The 24,713-nt window shown below is 35.0% G+C and overlaps 1 protein-coding gene, 1 non-coding gene and 1 pseudogene across 6 annotated transcripts in view; 1 reads left to right on the forward strand and 2 right to left on the reverse strand.

Annotated features, from left to right (window-relative positions):
• Nucleotides 1–1,222: 1,222 nt before the first annotated feature.
• Nucleotides 1,223–1,341, reverse strand: LOC111735447. Its single transcript, XR_002778791.1, has one exon. It is a non-coding gene; the product is annotated as a 5S ribosomal RNA (ribosomal RNA).
• A 5,657-nt stretch (nucleotides 1,342–6,998) lies between these two features.
• The window catches only part of ELOVL7 (ELOVL fatty acid elongase 7), a 63,875-nt gene continuing 46,160 nt past the window's right edge, over nucleotides 6,999–24,713 (reverse strand). For 4 of the 5 annotated variants that reach the window (XM_011387185.2, XM_011387186.2, XM_011387187.2 and 1 more), the window contains exons 3-8: nucleotides 23,944–24,134; nucleotides 21,134–21,214; nucleotides 20,198–20,254; nucleotides 17,888–17,993; nucleotides 12,975–13,111; nucleotides 6,999–9,714 (exon numbers count right to left, since the gene is read on the reverse strand). In XM_011387185.2, the coding sequence (XP_011385487.1) occupies nucleotides 9,505–9,714; nucleotides 12,975–13,111; nucleotides 17,888–17,993; nucleotides 20,198–20,254; nucleotides 21,134–21,214; nucleotides 23,944–24,134 (782 nt within the window). In that variant the 3' untranslated portion in view covers nucleotides 6,999–9,504. The remainder of the gene's footprint in view (nucleotides 9,715–12,974; nucleotides 13,112–17,887; nucleotides 17,994–20,197; nucleotides 20,255–21,133; nucleotides 21,215–23,943; nucleotides 24,135–24,713) is intronic. The other variant, XM_011387188.2, reaches the window with a different exon arrangement.
• LOC111735448 lies at nucleotides 15,941–16,059 on the forward strand (annotated as a pseudogene).

Here is a 24,713-nt window from a genome sequence, read left to right on the forward strand (position 1 = left end):
TACAAAACATCAATTGTATACTCATATATATATAATTCCTATTTGTGAGTTATACCTCAATAAACCTGAAAAAAATAAAAATAAATATGTAAGATTACAATGATGAATTAGGCAAAGATAATTTTAACTATATTACAGATCCCACAACCCTAAAGTATTAGAGCCTATTAAGAAATGACAACAAAGACAGCCATACAAAAAATGGCAATGTGATTGTGAAACACACATGACAAAAATCTTTTAAAATAGTAGTTATATTTAGTTTGGAGATTTATTTGCTCCACCCTAGGAGGGAAAACCAAGAAGAGTCTGCATGGTCAGTCCATGGTAGTCAGTAGTAGCCCACAAGGAAGAAATTGGCAGTTATTGAAGTGAAGAAGGAGTCCACTAGATATGAAAAATAATCACACATCATACCATGACCACCACCATCACCAACCACCATCATCATCCAGGAGCAACAGCTGCTCCCTTCTCTCCTGTAGTCAGAGAAAAGAAATTAGATGTTACTCCTTTAAAGTAAGTCTATGATTTGACTAGGACAAAATATATTGCAGTTTTATGCAAAAGTGCTCTCCAGTGAAAGAAGTAAATAATGACAAAGGGAATTTGTTTTAAATGAGAAATTGCCTGCTAGGCTATTTTGCCTGTAGGTATGAAACGGATTCATATTCTTAAAATCACAGTCTGAAAGCTTCTCTTTTGGCAACTATGATTATTCCTACAATGAGTAGGTAGGGGAGCTGTGAATGCATTTATCTTGATTCACTTTGCAAAATGGTACAAGGAAGAAAGCTGGAGAGTAATATAGTACACAGGTGGGGGAAAATGGGTAAAGTACCATAATGTAAGCAATCAGTCCACATGACACTACAGGGCTATCAAGTAACAGACACTGCATAGAGCTCTGAATCAGTAGTCTTAGGCTTGAATGCTGATTCAAAGACTTCTAAGATCTGAGACCCTGGGCGTTTATTTCAATAAAATTAAGAGAGTAAGATCAACCTCTCTGTCAGGACTGGATATAATTTTACCTCTATATGTCAGGTAAGATTCTTAGTCCACAAACTCATGACTCCAAGAAATAGAACTTCTGTATTTTTTATAGTCCAACTTGATTTCTTACTCTGACATTTGTTCTTACTGGTTGGTATTCTTACTGGTCCTATCTATCTATCTATCTGTCTGTCTGTCTGTCTGTCTGTCTATCTATTTATTTTTACGTCTACAGCACCTGGTCTTCCTAGGTGGTCTCCCATCCAAGTACTAACCAGGCCCGACCCTGCTTAGCTTCCGAGATCAGCTGAGATTAGGCGTATTCAGGGTGGCATGGCCGTAGACTGGTCCTATTTATTTTAACAGATAAAAATATGCCCTCAGTTCTTTTCACAATTTTCTCAAGGTATGGTAAGGTGGAAGGGCTAGAGCATACCTTTTGTCATCTGAGATTAGAGATGGCTCTTGCAATGTCCATTGACATTCTCTCCCTCCTCCCATGGATTCAGCAGCTCCTTTCTACATTAGAACCAGTCTCAAGGTCCAGAAATCTTAACTGGGCTGTGTCTAACTTTGCTGACCAGACTATCTCCAGAGATACTATCAGAGGGAAGGTGAAGCTCCTCTCTACTCTCAGGAAACAAAGGTATCTCTTGGCCTCTTCGGATCCATTCTCTACTTACCAGTCTCCAGGAAACTAAAATACTTCCACTCCTCTGAAGATTAATAAATGTGATCTAACATACTTCTGAGGGGACTATTTTATACATATATATTATTTAACATCACAGAAGAGGTTCAGACAGCACTCCATAATCAAACACATTCATATTTCTACATTAAAATATATGAACATTTATCCTATGTGGATGAAAAAAAAGATAAATAGCCTCTTAGTGCCCAAGTCAGGTTTGGCTACTGAATAAGTTTGCTACAAACTTACAAACTGAGGGTTCCTGGGCCTTTTGGATTTTATAATCACAGGGAAAGATTGTGGATCTGTAGTTGAATTTGAGTAAGTTAAATATGGGTATGATGTAATTCCATTATAGTGCAATAGAAATTCAAAAGAGGGAGGTGTTAGTAAGGGATAATAAAATCTGTAAAGATTTCATGAAGGAGAAAGCGCCTGAACAAAGACTAGAGAATGTACGGAAATATGCAAAAATCAGAAATTAAAAGGCATTCCATGTGAGGAATAAAAAGAATTAGATTATACTGGAAACCATTTGTAGTGAGGAAAATGCAAATTAAAGTGATAATAAGATAATACTATACACCTCTTAGAATGTCTAAAATCTAAAAATCTGTAAATATCAAATTCTGCTGAGAATGCGGAGCAATAGGAACCCTCATTCATTGTTGGTGGGACTGCAAAATGGTACAGCCACTTTGGCTAACATTTTGGCTGTTTTTACAAAGCTAAATATGTCTTACTATACAATCCAGCAGTTGTGCTCCTATGTATTTACCCACTTGATTTGAAAATCTATATCCATAAAAAAATCAGCATGTGAACGTTTATAGCAGTTTTATTCATGATCACTCCCAAACTGTCCTTCGATAGGCAAATGAATAAAGAACTGTGGTACATCCAAACAACGGAATATAATTGAGCAGTAAAAAGAAATGAGCTATTAAGCCAAACAAATAAACAAAAAATGGAGGAATCTTAAATGCATATTTATAAGTGGAACTATCTAATCTAAAAAGTCTACATACTGTATGATTCCACTTATATGACATTCTGGAATAGGTAAAACTATAGAAATGGCAAACAGATCAGGGGATGCTGGGAGTTCAGGGTAGGGAAGGGTTGAACCAGTGAAGTACAGAGGATTTTTAGGGCATCGAAACTGTTCCATTTGATACTGTAATGGTGGACACCACTACGCATTTGTCAAAACTCAAAGAGCTGTATAGCATCAAGAGTCAATCTTAAAGGATGCAAAAATCATTTAGAAGGTGAGAGGGTCCCAGATGGAATGTAGAATGTGACCAAAAAAAAAAACCCATCTAACTGTATTACAAATTAATGAAACAAACTCATTGAAGAGGATGAGGGAGAAAAGTGCAGACCTAAGTAATTCTGGGAATGAGTGGTTTGTAAATGAAGACAAAGGGAACTCTAGTTAATAGAGTATAGGTTAAGAATTCTGGAGCCACTATACATGTATACTAGAATTGAATCATTAAGTAAATAAATGGCAGATGTCGGGAGCCAGGTTTCTCACTGTTGGAGTTATAGACAAACAAGGGGCAAAGGCATTTAGAATGATCCACATGGTAATGGATTAGAATTGAAGATATCATTGTGAACTCATGTTTGTATTAATATAGATACAAAGTTACATACAGCAATATTTATAAATATGTATATATACACTGATTAGTATACACACATATACTTCCTTGCTCTGTCAGCTGAGAGGGCCTAGAAGCAATGATACTCCAGTAGCAATTAGCACACCTAGCTAGCATCAGCTCTTGGTTTCTAATACTATTCTCCAATCAAAGGAACCAAGACTCCTTGCAGAATTGGCTGATTCTAAGACTGGGGCAGGAAATATGAAAAAAGAGCCTGGAGCATCTTTAGTACCAGAAAGTAAGGAAGTGAGGGTATATCAAAATAACACAGGAGCTACCTAGATGGCCTCCGAATGGCCAAAGCTGGAAGAATGTGAGCAAGAAAATAAATAAGGTCATATTGGATTATAACCCAAAGCATCAAACAGATATTCATGAGTCCATACTATTATAATACTTAAATAAGTGATTAAATAATAGACGAGAAAAGGCACTTTACCCATAGAGAAGAATTCCAAATAATTTATATAGATACTTTGCTCTTAAGGGGAAATCCTTAAGTATGTCGGTGCACAGTGACTCCTTCCAAAGAATAAAGTATAAAAAGGGAGAAAAAAAGAGAAACATTACCTTAACCAGGTGGTCAAGGTTCATAGCAACGGCGAAAAGTCATATCGATAGTACGTACCCTTGATGTAACATGATAAGAATACTTTTCTTCTGTTGTCTTCCTTTTAAAAACTAATACTCTCAATCTAATCATAAAAACACCTGACAAATTCCAGTTGAGGGACATTCCGCTCCTGTAATATGCCAGCCATAGTTCTTCTATGCACCGGCAGTGAACAAAACAGACCGAATGTCTACCCTTGAGGACAGGGTGCCCTCCTTTCTAATGAAGAAGAGAGTCAATAAACAATTTAAATATAACTGAGTACATTGTATAGCATGTTACAAGGTAAAAAGTGATGTAAGGAAAGAAAGAACAACATAAAGAGAGGTCAAAGTGTAGATTGTAGTAGTAAACAAGGTGTGCCTCACTCGGAAGGTGACATTTGAGCAGACTGAAGGGCAGAGAGGGGTTTAGTCAAGTAGTTACTTGGGAAGGAGTTTATTGGGCAGAGGCAAAAGCTAAACCAAGGGCCCTAAGATGGGAATGTATTTCACTTGGTCCAGTGACCACGAGGTCAGTGTGACTGGGGCAGAGGGAGCCAAGGAAGGAGTCATAAGACATGAGAACAGAGGCACAATAGCAGGTGGGAGACAGATAATGGAGGGTCTTGTAGACCATTGCAAAGACTTTGGCTTTTTCTCTGGGTGAAACCAGAAGCCATTGGAGGGTTTTGAGTAAAAGAGTGACATGATTTAATTTATTTTGAGATAACTTTGAATGTGATGTAGACATGGCATTATAAGGAGATGAGGGCAGAAGCAGTGATTCAGATAGGAAGCTATTCCAGAAATTGAGACATGGTGTAAAAGGGCACAGAACTGGTCATATTCTGTTGATACTTTAAGGTGATGCCTTTGATGGAGAGAGAGAGGGAGAGACAGAGAGAGAGACAGAGAGAGAGACAGAGAGAGAGACAGAGAGAGAGACAGAGAGACAGAGAGAGACAGAGAGATGAGGATGACTCTGAGGTTTTGGGCCTTAACAACTGGAGGTAAAGCACTGGTCTAAAAGTTTCTCCTTGTATTAACTCATTTAATCCTCACACTAAACCGATGAGGAAAAGTCGTGTCATTGTTCCCATTTTCAGTAGGGACACTAAAACACAGAGAGGGTGTCTAGGTCACACAGTGAGTAAATGACAGAGCCAAGATTTGACCAGACATACTGGTTCCAGATTCTGTGCTCTCAGCCACTACAAGCTTCCCTCCATGAGAGCGGCCTAGTCGGATAAAAGGTTTTTGTATTGGGGGGAAAATGTAAAAAGACCAAGGAGAATTCTATAATCCAGGCAAAACAATTTGGGTTCAAAGTAGAATGTTTAGCACAAGAATAAGAAGAAAGGAAAAGATTTATGGACAAGGTAACATAAAGCAAGCAGAAGATGCACTGACAGGAATTTGTGCAGCTTTTAAGACAGCAGCTCTGAGCTCACAGCTTTCACATTTAGATCGTCAGATTCTTACGTCATCCCTACTGAGGTTGTAAGTACTAGGCACAGAATGCCCCCTTGTGTAGCCTGGGCACTTTAAGCCAATACTACATTGTAACAAGCTTTCTCCTTTTAGTAACCAGACTGTCCCCTAAATTAATCAAATGCTGTGGGCCCTAGAATATAAACAAGGTACAGGCGATATTTTCCTATTCCTGCTGCTTGACTACAGACACAAATGTTCTTTTGGATATTTTCAGTGTTGTAGTTTGTAAGGATTTTTAGGTTACATGCACATGTACAGCCTGACCTAATATAAGCTGCCAATAAAAGCCATAACCACACCCAGATAGCCACATAAAAGTAAGAACCTCTGGTCTTCTCTCTGGGGCAGCCTGGAATTACAAGATATTGTGAGTCTGTCCTACTCACAACATGGTTACACCTGGTGGAAACATCATATCTAATCAACATGTACCTTATTCCACCTGAGGTGGACAGAACCATAACTTGCTCTATCTTAGGCTAGGAACTCACTTTCTTTTCCTCCCCACTAAACTCTGCTGAGTCTACAGTCTCTGTGCGCATATTATTTCATATTTTTACCGATTACTACAAAGGGCTTTTAAATACATTATCTCATTTAAGCCACATAACAATCCAGCAAGGAGACCATGTACTAGTATTCTCGTTTTATAGATGAAGAATCAAAAGCTGCAAGAGGTTAACTGGTTTGTCCAAGGTCCATGCCTCCAACTGACATCCAACATGCATTCTTCACAGCTTCAGATTTGGCCAAATTTCCACACCACCACACTGGTCCTTGGACCCTCCTACACAGTCCATCCTTGGTCCATCAGTCTCCAGATCTGACTCTTCATCATAAGCTCTCACACATTAGCCTCTTTCTTTCTATCACACTCCGGCTCTCTTCACCTCATCCTTAACCAACTAATTTATCTTTGCCTTTAGTATCTCATGCCTCCACCCTGCCCCACCCCACTCAACCAGATGACTCATCTGAAAGTACCACTTCGATCATACCTCTCTCAAAAACCACTGAATGCTCATTTGCCTGGAGAATCAGCCCAGATGCTGCAGCAGTGTGTCACCCAGGTCAGAGCTGGCCTCCCTTTCTGGCCTCATCTCTCTGTAGCATCTACAGGAAGCCTCACTTTAAGTTAGTCTACTGACCATTCCCTCAACTTTCCCAATACTTTCCTTCCCCTCATCCTTGTTGTTATTTCTTTTTCACTTAGAATACCTTGCCCGCTAAACCACCACTCATTTTGAAATTCTGCACATCTTAAACACGGAACTCAAATTCAAATAGGGCATCTATCATATACTGTCCTGTAATATATTTTCCTCCACCAGTCTGTAAACTTCATGAGGTCCCAACTATGTCATAAGCCTCTTTGTATCACTCTAAGATTTAGCACAGGGCTCTGAACATCACAAGTGTACAATTAATGTGTAAAGTGCTTTGGTTAAATGAGTATTCAGGTGATAAACCATCTACCCATGCAAGCATATGGGTAGGTGTTTTGTTTTTTTTTTTTCAATTAGAGTCTGAAAAAAAAGATACACACATGTAATGCCACACGTTTATTATAATATACACACACCCCATCTTTGACAATATCCACAGAGTTTTCCACAGTCTTTATGACAGAATGACAAATAGGAGATAATTAAGGAAATAACCTCATGATTTAGGTAACAATGTAGTCTACTCAATTAAGAATGCTACTTAGACTGTAAAATGGCGATGTCTCATAGATATTTAAAATTTTGTATTTCTATGTATTTGTAATATAGATGTAGGTTCTCAAGGATTAATAGAGCATTATGTCATAAATCAGATTCTGTAACTGGGCTCTATTTGTTAGGTAAGCAAACCCAAAGGCAATAAAGTCCTGAAAAGTGGGATGAAACCTCAATAGAAACTCTATAACTCACAAAACTCTTTAAGAAAATGATTCCTGTGCAAATTCTACATCTAGTGATATGCATTTTGCTCTGCTGATGTTTATATGGAGGACACTTCTGCCAGCTGTGATTTCTTTTCATGTTAAATTCTAGCTCTCCATTTTGATTCATGATAATTTAGAATGTGGTTCCATCACATGTTGCTGATAGCTGACAACAAACATTTCAAAGACTACAGGGCAGTTAGAAGTGGTTGTACAATGCGGGTCAGAAAGTATGCAAGAAAAGAAATCAAGAAATTAAGAAAGTATGCAAGAAAAACTCTCCTGTTTTATCTACTTTTATTTTTGGTCTTTGGCAATTGTGTGTATATATAACAGCACCTACCACATCTTCTCATTTAGCACAGGTTGGATTTGAAGAGCCAAAACAGGAAAATACTTAAGGAATCCTGAGACCATCAATGAAATAAATTAGATCTGCTCCACTCCCCTGTTCTTTATCCTTTATTTGAAAAAATACAAATACACTCCCCTCCTGCAATTTCTTAAATCTTCTCATAATGTAAGCAAGTGAAGTCATCAAAGGTCACTTAAAGGCACACGACCTTATAAATCTGGTAAGTGTGAAGAGAAAAGGCCATGGTATAGTTTAATAGATTATGGGGAGACAGAGAACTATAGGAGTTTACAGTGAGTAAACACTCAGACTTGGTTGCACAAGTATCATTATGTGTTACACAAGACCCATAAGTACTAATCATTTAAAGTCATATAAGTATAAGCAATCCTTCAAAAATCAAGTATAAATATCATAGGAAAAAATAACCTATAAGGAAAAATTCAGAAATGTCTGAATATTTCTGTTTCTTGCACAAAACTCTATTGATCATTAGTCTGGGTTATCCAACAAAAATATGTGAGAACAAGAGAATTTTTGAAATAGCAATTTTAAAGTAACGAAATCTATGCAAAACAAATTTTAGTACTTCATTATACAGTTCATAAATCTGAAAAAAGCAATCCAGGCTGTTAGTTAATTAATAATTTCAGCAAATATTTTTCATGCAGTGTATCTCTAACAATAACTATTATGCAGTCTCTCTTTCTTTATTGAGAGAGACCCTTATATAACTAAATCATTTTCCATGTATAATCTCTGTGTCACCATTTGCCTCCAACTGCTTCAGAAGCCACTGTAATGCATCTATGGAAACCATGTGATGGGTAGTCTAAAATCACATAGGATTTAAGGGTGCCTGCAGTGTGCTCATAATATGAACATTTACATGTCTAACCAACATATATTTAACCAAATAATCCTTTAAACTGTGACAACATGAGAAAGTGACATTGTAATACAACAGACAATAGATTTTTCCCACTGAATTACACAGTACTTTTTCCATTGACAAATTCATCTCTTTCCAGAAATATACAAAAAGTTAATTATAAAACAGTAACAATAAAGCATTCATTAAGCCATCCAGACAAATCACCTTGTCTTTAAAATAATAACATAACCTTAGTGTCAACTGCATCAATGTACTAACTGAAAGGATTACTTTTAAACATTTTCATACAACAAAAGGCTGTGAAAAAATCTTATCATCCAAACTGGTGGCAGCTACTCGAGAGCCATTAAAAATTATTGTTAGTGATTTTAAATGACAACATTAAAAATTCGAGTCATTTAGAATGGGAATTTAAATATGAAGTGAACAGTGTCTTCTGAATATAGTCAACAAGCTACAAAGCAAGAGCTCACAGTTAGAAGTTTCCAGACCTAGCAGAAGGAATTCATTTTACAGCATGGATCTCTGTCTGTGCTCAAAATATCTAAAGATATTTCTCATTTATACTGAACTTCTTTGAAAAGTACTGTACTGTTTCACATCCTCCTTTGTAACAAAATGTATTAACAAAACTTTTGGATTAGGTTTAAAAGCAGCTAAAAAAACTGGCTGATTTAGGCTCTAATTATCAGAAGACTCTGCTATCTGGAAGCTTTGTGCTCTCAAATATCAGAAACCCCAATAACTTATCATAAAAATACAAGCTCTTGGTTTTGAAAAGTATACAAAATGCACTGCACATGGGACTATCTCTTGATTGTCAAGGAAGACAAGATATGTGTCTCATTCATAGATTCATGTAGTGCTTGAATTTCAGTGATCTTTGTATTTGCAGATTTCATTTTTCGCAGATTTAGGCAGCCTTTGACCTTTGGTGTAAGCACAGTACCAAAAATGGAGAAAGAGCAGCAGAAAGATGCACGTATAAATCATAATAATGTACAGAAAGACTGGAAACTGGTACTTGCAATCCTCCATGAAAAAGAACTGGCCTATGTGGATGGTGACAATGATGAACTGGACCTAACAAATGAAAGAATGAAAAATATTGTTCAAATATGAAGTGTCACAATGGAGCAATTATTTAATGCATTCTTTGCCTGTTTATGTTTAAAAACTCTCCAACCGCACTCCAGGCTTCTGTGGGTAGGGAATTTTATCTTTCAGTCTAGCTTCCAAGAGAGTGATAGTAGACGGAACAGTGTCAAAATCCAAATGAGAATTTGGAACCACTATTCAGTTCTACCAAAGTGCTCACTCCTGAAGGCCCTGTGTAAATGTCCCTGGAGCTCTACAGTGCAGCAGCCCTTTCATACTCAGAGAACCATCAGAGCAGGTTTTCCTTGCAAGTCTCTGACCTGAGTCCTTGACTAATGAAATGCATGCAGGACCACTACCTTATGGCCTAACTTTCTAGGACAGTTTCAACTTCAAATATTTTGTTGTTAGACCAGATATTTCAAATTGGGGGAAATGAAACATTCTAATTAGAGCCCCACTAATTTTGTAGGAGCTGAAACAACTCTGAGTCCTCATATTTGCCATTTGTCCTCTATTGTCATAGATAAGAATATATCCTATCTGCCAAAAGCAGCAGAGACTCTGCAAGGAGTGAGATAGCATTAGAGACTCTCCTAGGGATGCCCAAGGGCTCTGTTTCAGAACATTATACACAGTCTTAACAGAGAGATTTTATAGGCTAATGCCCAGGTTTTTTGGATATCTTTTTTCTCCTGATTAAAAGTTGAGAACCATGTGATTTCACTTATATGTGGGATATAAAACTGAAAGCAACAAACAAACATGACAAATAAATAGAGACTCATGGACACAGACAGTGAATTAGTGGTTATCAGAAGGAAGGGGGGTAGGAGATGAGGGTAAAGGAGGTTAAATATATGGTGACAGGAAGATTTAACTTTGGGTGGTGAATAATCCACGCAATATACAGATGATGTACTATCGAATTGTACACTTGAAACCTATATAATTTTATTAACTAATGTTGTCCCAATAAGTTTAATTAAAAAATAAAAGGTGACATATGTTCTGTGAATATTTTAGTAAAGTAAAAATCTATTAATAAAAATAAATAACAATTACCTATAATCCATTCAGTTATAACCATAGCTAAGAATTTCACATAGTTTCTTTTTACTATCATCATCGACTTTCCTTGCATTATCTTGAGGAACTTCTATGACATTCCCATGTAGTAGCTATAATTATTGTTCTCATTTTGCTAATGAGAGCAAATGAAACCTTAGGAAGCCTAAGCAAGATCCTCAACATCCTACGTTGGTGTGTTTGTGTATAATTGACACATTTGAAATAATGAACAAATATCTATTCTTTTTCTTTTTTCTATATAAGTATTTTCCCATCTTATTAAAAATTCTTTACAGCATTTAAGAGTATATTAAGTGAAAAAAAGCCTAATACAAAATTGTATATATAGTATAATACAAATTATACAAAAGGTGTGTATATGAGTGTGTGTGTGTGTGTGTGTGTGTATTATTATATATACATATATGAGAAAAGTTAAATAAGAGAATAAAATATTAGCTCTGATTATCCCTGGGCAGTGGAAGTAACGCTTATTTTTCTTTCTCATTGCTTAAGTAGATGTTCTTATTCTTCTGTAATGAGCATATATTACTTTAAAATCAGAAAACCTACTATAAAAGAAAGCAGCTGTGAGAATGGGGTGAAGGGTTAAAGAAGTACAAATGAGTAGTTGATAGTTGGGTACGGGGAGCATGACGGAGAGAATGTAGTTAGCATTAATATGATGGTTAAGCGGAGAGCCAGGGAAGGGAGGGAGCAATTGTGGGGATTGTTTTATGAACATTATAGACGTCTAACCAATATACTGTATACTTGAAACTAACTTAAAAAAATAAAGTTATATAAAAAAAGAGCACTAACTACAAAAAAAGAGAAAGAAAGCAATTGTGAATAATTTGCATGACTTCATAATATTCTAAAGTAAGAATTAAAATATTTATTTCACCATTTCCTCACAGTTGGTTATTTAGGGTAATGTCAATTTTGGATACAATAAACAACTCTGCAAGGATATACTCTGATACTGATTTAATATCCTTACAGACTAAAATATCAGTTTCTTACCTGAGAGAACATCTTATGTGACTATGCTGAATTTTATTTAACAAGTTGTAGGATTTTAATAGAAATTAAGCTTCAGTAGGCTATCTATACTCAAATTCACACTTTCTTTTTAGTGCTATTGGCAGAATATGACACTAACTTATTATAGACTGGAAATCTGAAAATATGAGAATCAGAATTATTCTTTTAATAGAAGACAAAATTTAAAGTAAATCATCATCTCAATCTATGGTTACTCTTCAAAAAAATTATAAGCCTTATATTTTTAGGGTTAATGCGCAGAATGTATTATTAGGTCTTAGATGAGCACCTCTGCTCTTTTGAATATTGCTTACTTGAGGACAGTATTCTAATTTATGTTATCAGAAATAAAAACACTTAAAAAGAAAGCAATTGTGAATAATTTTCATGACTGTAATATTACAAAGTAGAAACTAAAATAAACCTATTTCACTGTTTCCTTATGTTTGGTTGTCTGGGGTTCTCAATTTTGTGTGTATATATATACACACGAAATTGTGTATATATTTATATATATATTGTGTGTATATATATATATAGTGTGTGTGTCTGTGTGTATATATATATATATATATATATATATATATATATATATATATATATATATATTACATCACCACTCTACACCTTTAATCCTCACAATACTTTTACTAGTTGGAAGAAAATAGATTTATAAATGTGAGAACTAGATAGGCAGGTACACAGGAAGGCTCAAAATTTCCTCAAAGTTATATTCCCTTAATGTTACTTAAATCTAGAATATGAGATTTCTAACTTCTAATCTATTATTATACCTAGTGAGGTTCATATAACTGAAATTATTTTGATCATAAATGTTTATTTTATATAAACACATAAAATAGCTGAAAGATGGTATAAAGTTACACATTTTAGTTTAATTGTCTGAGCCTCTTGGCTACCAAATATGCTTTGTTTTCAACAAAGTTCCTGACAAAATTTTAAATAGCATAGAAATGATAATGATGTGATGCCATATAGAGGCCAGATACTACTTCCTCATTGTTTTGTAAACTTCATTATCTATTTATTTAGTATCCTAATTCGCAGGGAAGACAAATAACTCTAGTTTAGTTTCATAAATAGTTTTAAAGAAAATAATTACTCACAAGCTGTAATGACGTCAAATATTTTTTCCACCACAAATATTTCTGGAAGGCTGGTCCCAATGCACATAGTCCGTAGTAGGAATACATGACTACATGTACAGCCGTATTTAGCATGGCATGGAATGTTCCCAAACCACCTGAAAAATAAAATTATTATAAAATGGGGGGACTGTTTCTTAAAATGAGACATATTTTTGTCTGAACTGAGACTTCAGTACATTTATTTCTTTAATTTTAGTGCAAAGAACATCATACAGTGTATGAAACATCAATCTGGTTAAACAGCTATCAAATTAAAGGAAGCTAGATAATACATTCATTTAGTAAAATATAAGATACAATCTTAGAAAATAAATTAGCAAGTCTTTATTTATTTTGTTAGATCTTGACTTAAGATAGTCTTATGATTTAGATTTAACAAACTAAGTTGAATTACTTTTTATTTTGCTAAATAATAGTAATCAGATTTATTTTTTAGTGAGGGTTAATATATATAAAGTATACAAAGTACATTAATCTTGTTAAGTTACAACTTGATGATTTTTTTACGTATGTATACACCCACATAACCATTACCAAATTCAAGATATATAACATTTCTAACACTAAGTAAGGTTCTCACACCCCCCTTCAAATACACCCCTCCCAATGTAACATTTATTCTGATTTCTATCAACTATTAATTTAGCCTGCTTTTAAAGTTCGTATAAATGGAATTATACTGAATATACTCTTGTGCCTTTTAATCAACATGTTTTCAAGATTCATCCATGTTGTGTGCATATTAGTAGTCTGCCTTGTTATTGCTGTGTATTATTACATTATATGACTACATCACAATTTATTTACCCATTTTCCTATTTAAAGATATTTGGATTGTTTCCAATTTGGTTAATTATGAATAAAGCCAATAAGAATACTTTTGAACAAGTCATTGTATCGAATCAAATCCACCTTTTCCACTCTCAATTGTCCATAGACATTTTTAGTGCCTCAAAACTCTGTCAGCAAAACCACTGGTTTTCATTAGTAAGCTGTGCTAAAGTTTGCTTTCATTAATTACTGTTTTTCCAAAATAAACATTTATTAATTATTAAACCATCTTTGTTTACTGCTTCCATTTGATAATTATAAATTGTGCCATCCCATCTTGGTTTTTCTCTTCTAATTTCGCCACAGCTTGTACTGATCACATACAATTTAGAATAGAAGCAAAGAATGCAGGGGAATGTAAGCAAAGATCATTTCAATTGCCTTTAGCTGGACCAGTAGTACAGTGAAAGGGGTAACAGGATCAATAGTCGGTGGTGGGAGAAAAAGACAAAATTCTTTCCTAGCCACTCATTCCGAAGTGGCACAATCTATAAGAACCTGCATTCTTTATGCATAGCCTGATTCAGTTTAGCAATGTTGGCCTGAAATTTAAATTCTTTTTCAAAATATATTCTTTATTCCAGCATTCTTTAATTTCAGAAATAAAACAAAACCTCACAAATCTGAACTAATTATGTGACAAGGACCAAATTCACAAACACTATGAATTATAGAAAATTGAAAGCAAAATAAAAATTGTTGCATAGTAGAAACTAATTACTCTTTAATAATCATTCATAATTGCAGCAATTCTAGATATTACCATTGCTAAAGTATTCTCTTAAAATAACCTGTTTCAAATAATTTTAAGTTGCTTAAATATTCCCCCAATGCCTCATTTATGCATTCATAAATTTTCCCTTCCTGAACAGAGTAATAAAATTTCAGCTAATTCTTTATCACCAATTTCGAATCAGAAGAAACTAAATTAATGAAGTTTATAAACTACCTCACAGCTTTTATTATTTACATTTGGATTAGTCTTCTTTCCCAAAAGCAACTTGAATAAATAAATTATAGTGGTGTGAAAACACCTTTTCTATGATAACTTAAAATAGAATAGTTGTCTATTTCTGATAGTTTAGGAGTTAAGTTGCCTAAAGGAGGATAAGATAATTTTTGTGTCTCACGATTATATACACACAAAAAATCTACTGCACTCTTGATAATGAACTACATCAGAGCCTATCTCACTAAGACACCTTTCCCATTTTTTGGTAGAAGAGTGTCTATTTCCCATTCAGAAGCTTTCGCCATTTAAATGTCCTAAAAAGAGGATCCTATGGAAAGGAATTTATCAAAGCACTAGTGCAAGGATTACTGCTGAAAATAAGCTATCAAATAAAATTAACTTGCTTATTTTCTCTAGTTACTATTTTCTGATGAGTTATTTTAATAATTTGTTCACAGAACAATCACATTTTAATTAGTAATGTTTTTCATATCTTTTTTGGAAGGCTTTTCTAATAAAGTATTTTCTAAGCTTGCTTTCTTCTCTATAATAACAGTTCTGAAAAGCAAACGTCTTAGAATAAATTACAATTAGTGCCACACATTTTACTCATTCGGTTTGGGAAAAATAAAGGAATCACCTGGGTAATTATCATAATTCTCCATATCTCTGGAAGGGAGTTTGTGCATAATTAATATAAAAACCTGACACAGAAATATTTTCATTATATTCAAAAAAAAATCTGGATTGATAGTATCCCAGAGACTTGTACAATAGGCAAACAGGAAATTAAATACTAGATAGAGATCAATTGTGCTCAAGTCTTTGAAAGAGCAGTTTAAAATGGACCATTTCACTCTAGGAATGGAAGCCAATGTAAAACTACATTTCTGGAAATACCTCAGCTCTTATCGCTGTGCTTGTCACTGAATAGACATCAGGTATACACACGTTTATTAGATTCCACATGCAAGACTGAACAGAAATGTCTACTCATGGGACATATGAGAAAAAAGAAAATGTTATTTTCTACTGTTTACATTTTCTAAAGCAGAAGGGGGATTAGGGTGTGGACAATGAACCCACTACAAAGTGCTTGGTGTCCATAGGCATGGTAACATTAAAATATTAAGGAAAATATGTCTACGACCATGTTATCCTGAACGTGCCTGATCTCGTCTGATCTTAGAAGTTAAGCAAGGTCGGGTCTGATTAGTACTTGGATGGGAGACCACCTAGGAATACCAGGTGCTGTAGGCGTTAAAAAAAAAAAAAATAAGGTATATCGTGTTTAAATTTTCGTTACTGAAAGCATTGTTTGTTTTGAAATAGAAGCCAGACTAGCAATGGACTCAAAGAAATTAGAAAAGTGCTCAACTCTATTTTTCAAATAAAATTTATTTTTCACATTATAGAATAACATATATGTAATGGAGAAAATTAGAAAATACAGAGAAAGATAAAAAAGGAGAGGGAAACCACTTTTTGTGTCCATATCTCTAAATCACTATATTTTGAGGTATTGCCTTCGAATCTTTTTTCCATTTATATCTAATTTTTCAATGTTGTGATATACTATTCTGGTCTCATGGGAAAGATCCGAATAGATAAATTATAAGAGTGTAAAAGAACCTTTTCCAGCATACTCCAAAAATAGAATAGTTGCCTATTGCTGATAATTTAGGAGTCAAGTTGCTTGAGAGAAGATACCAAATGCCTCTCAGTATGACTTGTGTTTCACAATTATACGCACACAAGAAATTATAGCTGCTTCTATTAGTGTAAGTTTAGGTCTTTTTCAATTTTTCATCAACACTGAGAGGGAAGACATGCATGTGAAAGAAAACAAAAATATAAAAAGTAAAGTGAAATAATGGAGATTAAAGAATACAGCTATCCTTGATTTGTGAAATGGACACAGATGAGACTATCTTATTACATTGTGAGTTAATTTTTTACATTTACATACATTATAAGAAAAAAATAGCTACAACTACTTGTTAAAAATCTTCAACAGATAAATGCTAATTTTGGGCAAGGATATACTTTACATATTGAAAAATCTGATGCCCTTGGCCATGGTAGAGACAGGCCTCCTGGGTTCTGGCATCTCTCTTTCGTGCTACTGGCTTATCCGTGTTCTCTCATGCTCTGAGACATGAGACATGCAGATTTTTTCCTTCCTGCCTAGAGAGTCTAAAACTCAAACAAGTGTTCTTCAGTTGTGGTTCTTCTTTTCTTTTAGTCTTGCAGAGTCAGAAGGCCTAACAGAGGTGAGTTATTTACAGAAATGTTAAAGCATTGTCTAATATGGGCTACAGGCCTACTTAAAGGCTTCTTAAATTTAAGAAACTACCATAAATAAATACTTTGCCAAACAACTTTGCCAATAAGGATATGTCCTTGGGGATATCACTTATTTATAACTTTATGATAGGGTAAAATTACTTAACATTTTTTTTCCCATTTTTGATGCACAAAAACATAAAAATGAAACCAAACAAAAGAGCCTATTTGTCAAGCTTTTGATTTAAACTATTTTTGACCTTAAAAAAACAATATAAAAGCATCCTTTAACATGGTAGGATGTTTAAAGGAAATCAAGAAAACTGCAATTTGACACATCTTTAAAGAGCTGTTAGGGGTTAGAGTATGTATCAGTTATTGGAAATTTGAAGACAAAGAAGACATGGAACAGATAAATCTGTTATTCTGGTAACAGATAAGGAATAGATATCTAACTATACTACAATATACCAAGGCTTTCATCATCTTATTTCTTTGTTTGTTTATTTATTTAAAGACATTTACTAGAACTCTATGAGAAAAGAATAAAATACAAACAAAACCACCAGAAAAATATGTGTAGAAGACTGTATCCAAAAGTCATTCATTTCGAAAGAATGGAGGATCTAGGTAAGAGTTCTATGTTTAGATTTCAAGTAATAATGAAAGTCAGAAGTTTGATCAAAGTGAGTCTTTGATGTTTTGAGTTTCTTTTAAATCACATTTAAGGATAGATCTTATATTTATAGCATACAAGAATGTTATTATTTATAACACAGGATCCCAACTCTCCCTTGGCTACCTGCAGCAAATTTGACTCCAAACCACCAGGTCCATGGCATGATGGTATGATGCAAGACATGCAGAAAAGTCACTTGGCTATTCTTCTTACGCAGAACAAAAAATATCTGAAATAATTTAAAGAAAATCAAGTTCATATAAAATCATGCAATAGTTTATCTAGTGTTATAAAAATATTGGCAAATATAAACTATTTCACATCATAACTTGCTTTGAAAGGATTTCTTTATGGAATGCTGATAGAAGCAGCTGATTCTCCAAGGGACAGTTCCAAAGCTAATTAGTATGCAGGAACTTAGGTATGAGGCCTAGTCATTGGAAAATCAATAAAAAGGTAAAAAGATATTGTATGTGGACTTAAAAATCAAAGATATAAAGTGAAGAATATGGTCACAAATTATTGAAAGAAATGTTATTGTTAGGGAAAAAATCCACGTGGATTTTGAAGTATATGAGAAAGCAGGGAATCTTAATTCTTAGGACTGAAATTATTCTATATCACTCTTTAACACATCCTACCAATTTAAAAAGGGATTAAGCAGACTGAAAGATGACTTGCAACACATCAAAAGTCAGGAAAAAACTTGAAGAATTAATTGGCGAAATAGGATGGAAAAAAAGCAAAGCTTCCTATGAAAAATGAGAAGGGCAATGAAGCCACCATTCAGATCGAATGTACCCAATGGTTTACAGAAACTCTGCAAGCACAGGAGTAGAATAGAAAGAATTTGGGGGAAACTTTTTTTTCAAAAAATATTCAAAGGCAGAACTAAATATTCAGAAATATTCAAAATTCAGATGACGAGTGATGAGTTAAACTTCTAAATACGGCACTAAACAGAGTTACAGAAACAAAAGTATTCATAGGAGTACTTCAGAAGTGTGGTTTAAGTAAGGACATAGAGGCAGCAACAGTCTCTAATGGAAGCTAGAACTGAGAACATGCAAAGCAGAAACAATGAAGCCAAATGCATTTGCTTATGCACATGGAAAAAGGCAGCATGGTACAACAAAAAAATGGCATAAAGCAGCAACCTGGGGTCCTATTTCCAGTTAGTAGCAGCATTCCTTTGGGTAAGTCACTTAACTTCTTGGCTTCAATATATTTTCAGACTGCGGGCTCCGGACTTCAATAGATCAATAGTTCTCAACTCTGGCTGCATATTACAATGTCCAAGAAGCTTTTTACTCTACTGTAGAGCATCTGGCACCAAATCTCTAGGGATAGAGCCCAGGCTTTTTGCTTTGTAATGCAATTAAGTCTACTGCACCATGAGGGTTGAGAACCTCTGGATTACAGCAGGGGTTCTCAAAGTGTGGACATTGGACCAATAGTAATAACATCATCTGAGAGATTGCTAGAAATGCAAATTCTTGAGCTCCACCTAAGACCAACTGAATCAGAAACTCTGGGAGTGGGATATAGGTATTTGTGTTTTAAACAAGTTTTCCAGGTGATTCTAATGCACGCTAAAATTTGAAAACCAGTGGACTGATGCTATGCTCCCTAAAGTCCTTTCCAATTCTAACATTATGCAGAGTCATCTGAGAAGGTAAAGCATGTTGAGATTTGCTACAAGAAATGCAGTGGTATATATTCTGAAAGGAGAACACAGTTGTTGGTCTTAGATCCAGGACTGGTTCCAGATAACTAAGACCCGCATGCCACAAAGATACAATAAATATCCACATTTCCTACTCTGGAAACAAAGGTGCATGGCTTTCTTCCCTCCTATGGACCCTAATCCATGGCATTTGTTTCTCCACAGCCCAGTCACCCAAATTCAGAGTTGATCCCCAAGCAGAGAGAGGACCCAGTAAGCACAGACTTCAGAAAGGCAGTTGGACGATAGTTTTGATATTACCAGAATTACTGATACTCCAGGGGTAACTTAATATTCTAGTATAGATTTATGAATTTTGAGGCATTTATCCTCTGAGTATGGATGACACAGTGCTTCGGATTGCAGAACCAAAGGTAAAATGTCCTCTGCTCTTCACTTCCTAAACTTGCTTCACAAAACAGCTGTCATCGATCTACATAAAGACAAGGCCTTGTAGTGTATGTGACAGTTACATGCTTATCTAAAACATGTGGTGTATACATAAGAAAACCGTTTAGAATTTACGAGAGACTGAAAAATAAATTTATCCTACTTATTCTCTAAAATTACTGATAATAAAAAATAAAAAGGTAATAGTAGGTCTGCCTAAAGAGGAGAGAGCACCCAATTTATCAGATAGCTGAACTCTAGCAGTTTATTGCTTTCATTGAAACATCAAACATTTACCAAATATGGTGACTACATACAGTATCTAACAGCTCAATAAATTTGGAGATGTAATAAAGCCAGCAGGTTCGTGCCATCTGCAGAAAAAATGGATATGAATTTTATTTTTTTACATGGAAGAAAATGGTTTTTAAAATTTTGGCAAAATACACATAACATAAAATTTACCATCTTAACTATTTTTAAGTGTACAGTTCTATGGCATTAAATACCTTCATATTTTTTGTGCAGCCATCACCACCATCCACCCACAGAACTCTTTTGATCTTGCAAAACTGAGACTCTACCCATTTAACCAACTTCCCATTTCCCTTTTCTCCATCCCCTCACAACTACCATTTTACTTTGTCTCTAAATTTGACTACTCTAGGTACCTCATATAGTAGAATTATATAGTATTTGTCCTTTAGTGCCTAGATTATTTCACTTAGCATAATGTCTTCATAGCTCATCCATACTGCAGCATTTGTCAGAATTTCCTTCCTTGTTAAATGAAGGCCGAATAATATTCAATTATGTATATACACCACATTCTGTTTAACTATTCGTTCATCAAGGGACACTTGGGTTGCCTCTGCTTTTTGGCTGTTGTGAATAATGCTGTTTCATATGAACACAGGTATAGAAATAGCTGAGTTCTTGCTTTCAATTCCTTTAGGTACATACCCAGAAGTGGAATTGTTGCATCATACAGTAATTCTATTTTAAATTTTTTAAGGAAGCAGCTACAAATTTATTTTTAAATCCAAGAAATTCAAAAAGAAAATTCCTGATTTTTATTTTACAGAAAACAATATACATGATTTTCTTTGATTTGTTCTGGTAATTTTTAGCTTTTTTCTCTCAATACATATATTCTAATAATTGAGTCATTTACTCATTCTAAGTTCACATGAAGAGTCCAAATAGTTTTAACACTAATTTTGAGTTACAAATTTTTCCAAAGAGAAACTTACCCTCAATGCTGTAGGTGACCAGGAATAGTCAACGATATCACATCGAAATGAATAACCTGTACCCCAGCCAGACATCACAAACTGTAAGGCAACATACACGCATTAAAGAAGGAAGTATTTGCTCAAGAGCTACCACAAAGGTAGTTTGGATTGTGTCTCTTGATTACATTCTCAGCTGAGTCAGCAGTCAGTGTAGAGGGAGAGGCAGGCTAGAATAATTACAAATTAGGAATTCATTTGATATCAAAGCAACAAGAATTTTTAAAATTGTAAACTCATATATTATTTACATAAACTGTGTTTGAACTAAAATGTCCGTTTCTTGGGAGAATTATTCTAATATAGTGGAGAACAAAACACTGGGAGTATTTTGCTTAAACAGCAAATGTTAGTGGGTATATGATAGTATGTGTACATATATGTATATGTATATATGTCTGTGCCTATGTTTGTGTACTGTAAAGAGATAACTGGGTTTGAATTCAGTCTTTTCTGGTGATTTCCAATATTCCCAATTACTCAGTAAATAAATTCCTTAATGTACTCCTAAAATGGCTGCAAGAGTTGTGTTTTTCTTGTCCTTGGCTAGTGGGCGTAATGTGAAATGGTAATCCATGGCTCTTAAAATTAAGGTTGACTAAACACGAGACTCAGATATTAGTTTTGCTTGGGTTCACAAGGCAAGTAAGAAAGAAAAATCTCAACAATAACAGTGCAGTCTAGCAAGCCTTAATTCCAACACACCCACGAAGTGACCTTAGACTAGTGGTGAGAAGAAAAAGCCTATTGTTGATAAGTCTGAACCATAATTCAAAGATCACATTTGTAATAGCCCGCTGAAATATGAAAGGGTTAAAGAATAATTAAAACCTGAAACTGGACAAAGGAAGTCTATAACTTAGGCCTAGTTTCTGGAACCCCCAACCACATTCTGTTAATCATGAAACTTGTAACAATGAGCTCATACGCTAACTGCCAATTTTAGCTTGTGTAACCCTGCTTGCTTGCGTGGCATGAAAAATAATCAATTGTATATAAGCTGAAAATTACTGTTTGGCCATCGCCCATGGGAACACTGGCTATTGTCCATGGGAACATAGGCAATCACCCATAGGAACATAACATTCTAACACAAGCTTTCTGCTTCTGTACTTCCCGCTTGCACACCTGACCAGTGGGTTGACAGGTAGTGAATAGGAGAAAGATGGACCTTTGTGTTTAAGACAGAATGAGGAATAGGATTGGGGGCTTAAAAACCTTGTATCTTGGCATTTCGAGGCTGCTCCTTTGCAAGGACAGCCGCCGGCTAATAAACTGTCTCCTGGTTAAGAGCACTCAAGTTGGGTCTGGTTATTCTGGACACAACACATTGATATCTTTTCAGTCTGATGGTAGGAAGGTCTTCTCTCAAAACAGTATCTGAAAATGAAGATCAAAGGGCTATAATTTTAAATTAATGCCTACATTAAGCATTTGGCTTAATTCAGAGTTCTGACAATGTGATCTGTTCTTTCCTTCTCTGACACCCTATTCTCACAAGTGCCAGCATTTTCCCTAGAATGTTTTCTTTCTCAGTATAATGGTTACATCATTTTCTGCCACTGAAGTACATTTTGAATTCCTATTATTAATTTCTATTAAAGTTAAAATGACAACTTTACAATAAATTAACTTCTAAAAGCAAAGGTTTATGAGGCATTATCAAAATGATGTTTTAATGGTAAAAAGAGAAGAAACAAAGAAGAAAGAAAAACTATTTAGATTGTGGTATTTTAAAACACCATCCTTATCTGATCAGTATTAGACTTAATAGAGTGATCGCTTTGTAAAGTATATAAATGTCTAATCATTATGTTGTACACCTGAAACTAACATAATAATGCATGTCAACTGTAATTGAAAAATAAATTTAAAAAAATTAAAATAAATAAAACATACCATTTTCTCTGAAACTAGCTCCTAGCTTGATTCATAAGATAACTTAATCACACTGTTAACATGGTAAGTTATAAAACCTTGAAAATTAAAATTTGGAAAATATAAATTTCATGAGTGAGAAAAATTTTACAAGTCAATAAATTTTCTCTAAGGAACAAGGGAATATGGTACAGAAATGGCTAATTCTGCTTTACAAAATCCTGATCTGCCGTTAAGCATCCTCATATTCTCTTGAGCTCAGACTTAACTTCTGACTGATCCAAGTAACATTCTAAGTCCATTTATTTAAACAGGGATGACTGATTCTCCACTCTTCCCTACCTCCAAAGAAGCACTGCAATGTACAGGAGAAGCTGTGTGACTTGGCTTTCTGTAGGGTCTTCAGAAACCAAACTAATATAGTCCACCATCTCATAACTCATTAGAACATGCAGAAACCAAAGATTCCTACCATGATGATGACAACTCAGTAGAATCAGGATGAGCTCTGATGTCAGACAGGCATGGATTCAAATTACTTACCAGCTATGTTAACTTTCTAAGTAAGTTACTTAATTTCTCCAAGTATGCGTTTCCTTAAAACTAACATTTATATATTCATTCAATCACCTAGTAAGGCTAACTATGTGTAAGTCCCTGGACTTAATGCTAATTTGTCTCACTATCTGTGAGTGGACTATACTGAGATCATCTAAAGAGTTCAATATCTGACCTATACAGAACAGTTTTTGACAAACCCCTGCTCTAGTGAGATAAGTTTCTAAAATTCCTTAAATCTGGAAAAGCTTTACAGTCATAACAAGAAACATAATGACAGATAAACAGGAAGACTCAGGCAAAATTCTCCCATTAGGAATACTGAAGACACTTGCCTCATAATATATATACACAGAAAAGAGTACTATGAAAAAATTGTACGTTATCATCACTTTCTTGAGTTCAAAGGGCTTTCGATTCTCCATTAACTTTGGTCCCAGAGATGTAACAAAACAGACATAGAGTACCAGGATGATGGTTTGTGGTAGAGGCGAGGACATGAGAAGCCAGTCTTCAACTCTTGGATCTAAGAGGAAAACAAGATGTAAGTGCACATCCACTTAGCCAAGAGATAACTGACAGCAACCAACATTTCTTTAAGTGAGCACCTAGACCTTGATGTTGACAATGGAGTTTTTGGGCAATGATCACTACTGTCTTCAGGGATACTGATGGGGCTAGAAACAGTGAGCCTGTTAGTATCCTAGGCTTCAGATGGCAAAGAGAGGTATGGTTACCAGAACCCAGGAGAGAGTCATATGGAAAAGCCCTGTGGAGAGGAGCTGCGACATTCAGCTGAGGGATTCGGCCAGCTCAAGGCAATTCTAAGTAAGGGGCCAACAGAACTGATACCCCAACACAATTCTCCTCACTTTAATCAGTTTCCTGGGGCTCTCCCCTGGCTGAAACGAACCAGAAACCAGAGGGCAGGGGAACAAGCCCATGGATATAGTCCATACTGGTCATTCTCCAGAGTCCAGCACAGCATGCAGAATGAACCTGCAGGACAGAAGACACCCAGCAAGCTCCCACCATCTATAACCGCTAGTAGCATTTTAGAGTTGCTCCATCCAGACATTCTTTTATATACAAAAATGTTTATGTT

The sequence above is a fragment of the Pteropus vampyrus genome, unplaced genomic scaffold, assembly GCF_000151845.1.
Source record: "Pteropus vampyrus isolate Shadow unplaced genomic scaffold, Pvam_2.0 Scaffold1000001020, whole genome shotgun sequence".
Lineage (NCBI taxonomy): Eukaryota > Metazoa > Chordata > Mammalia > Chiroptera > Pteropodidae > Pteropus > Pteropus vampyrus.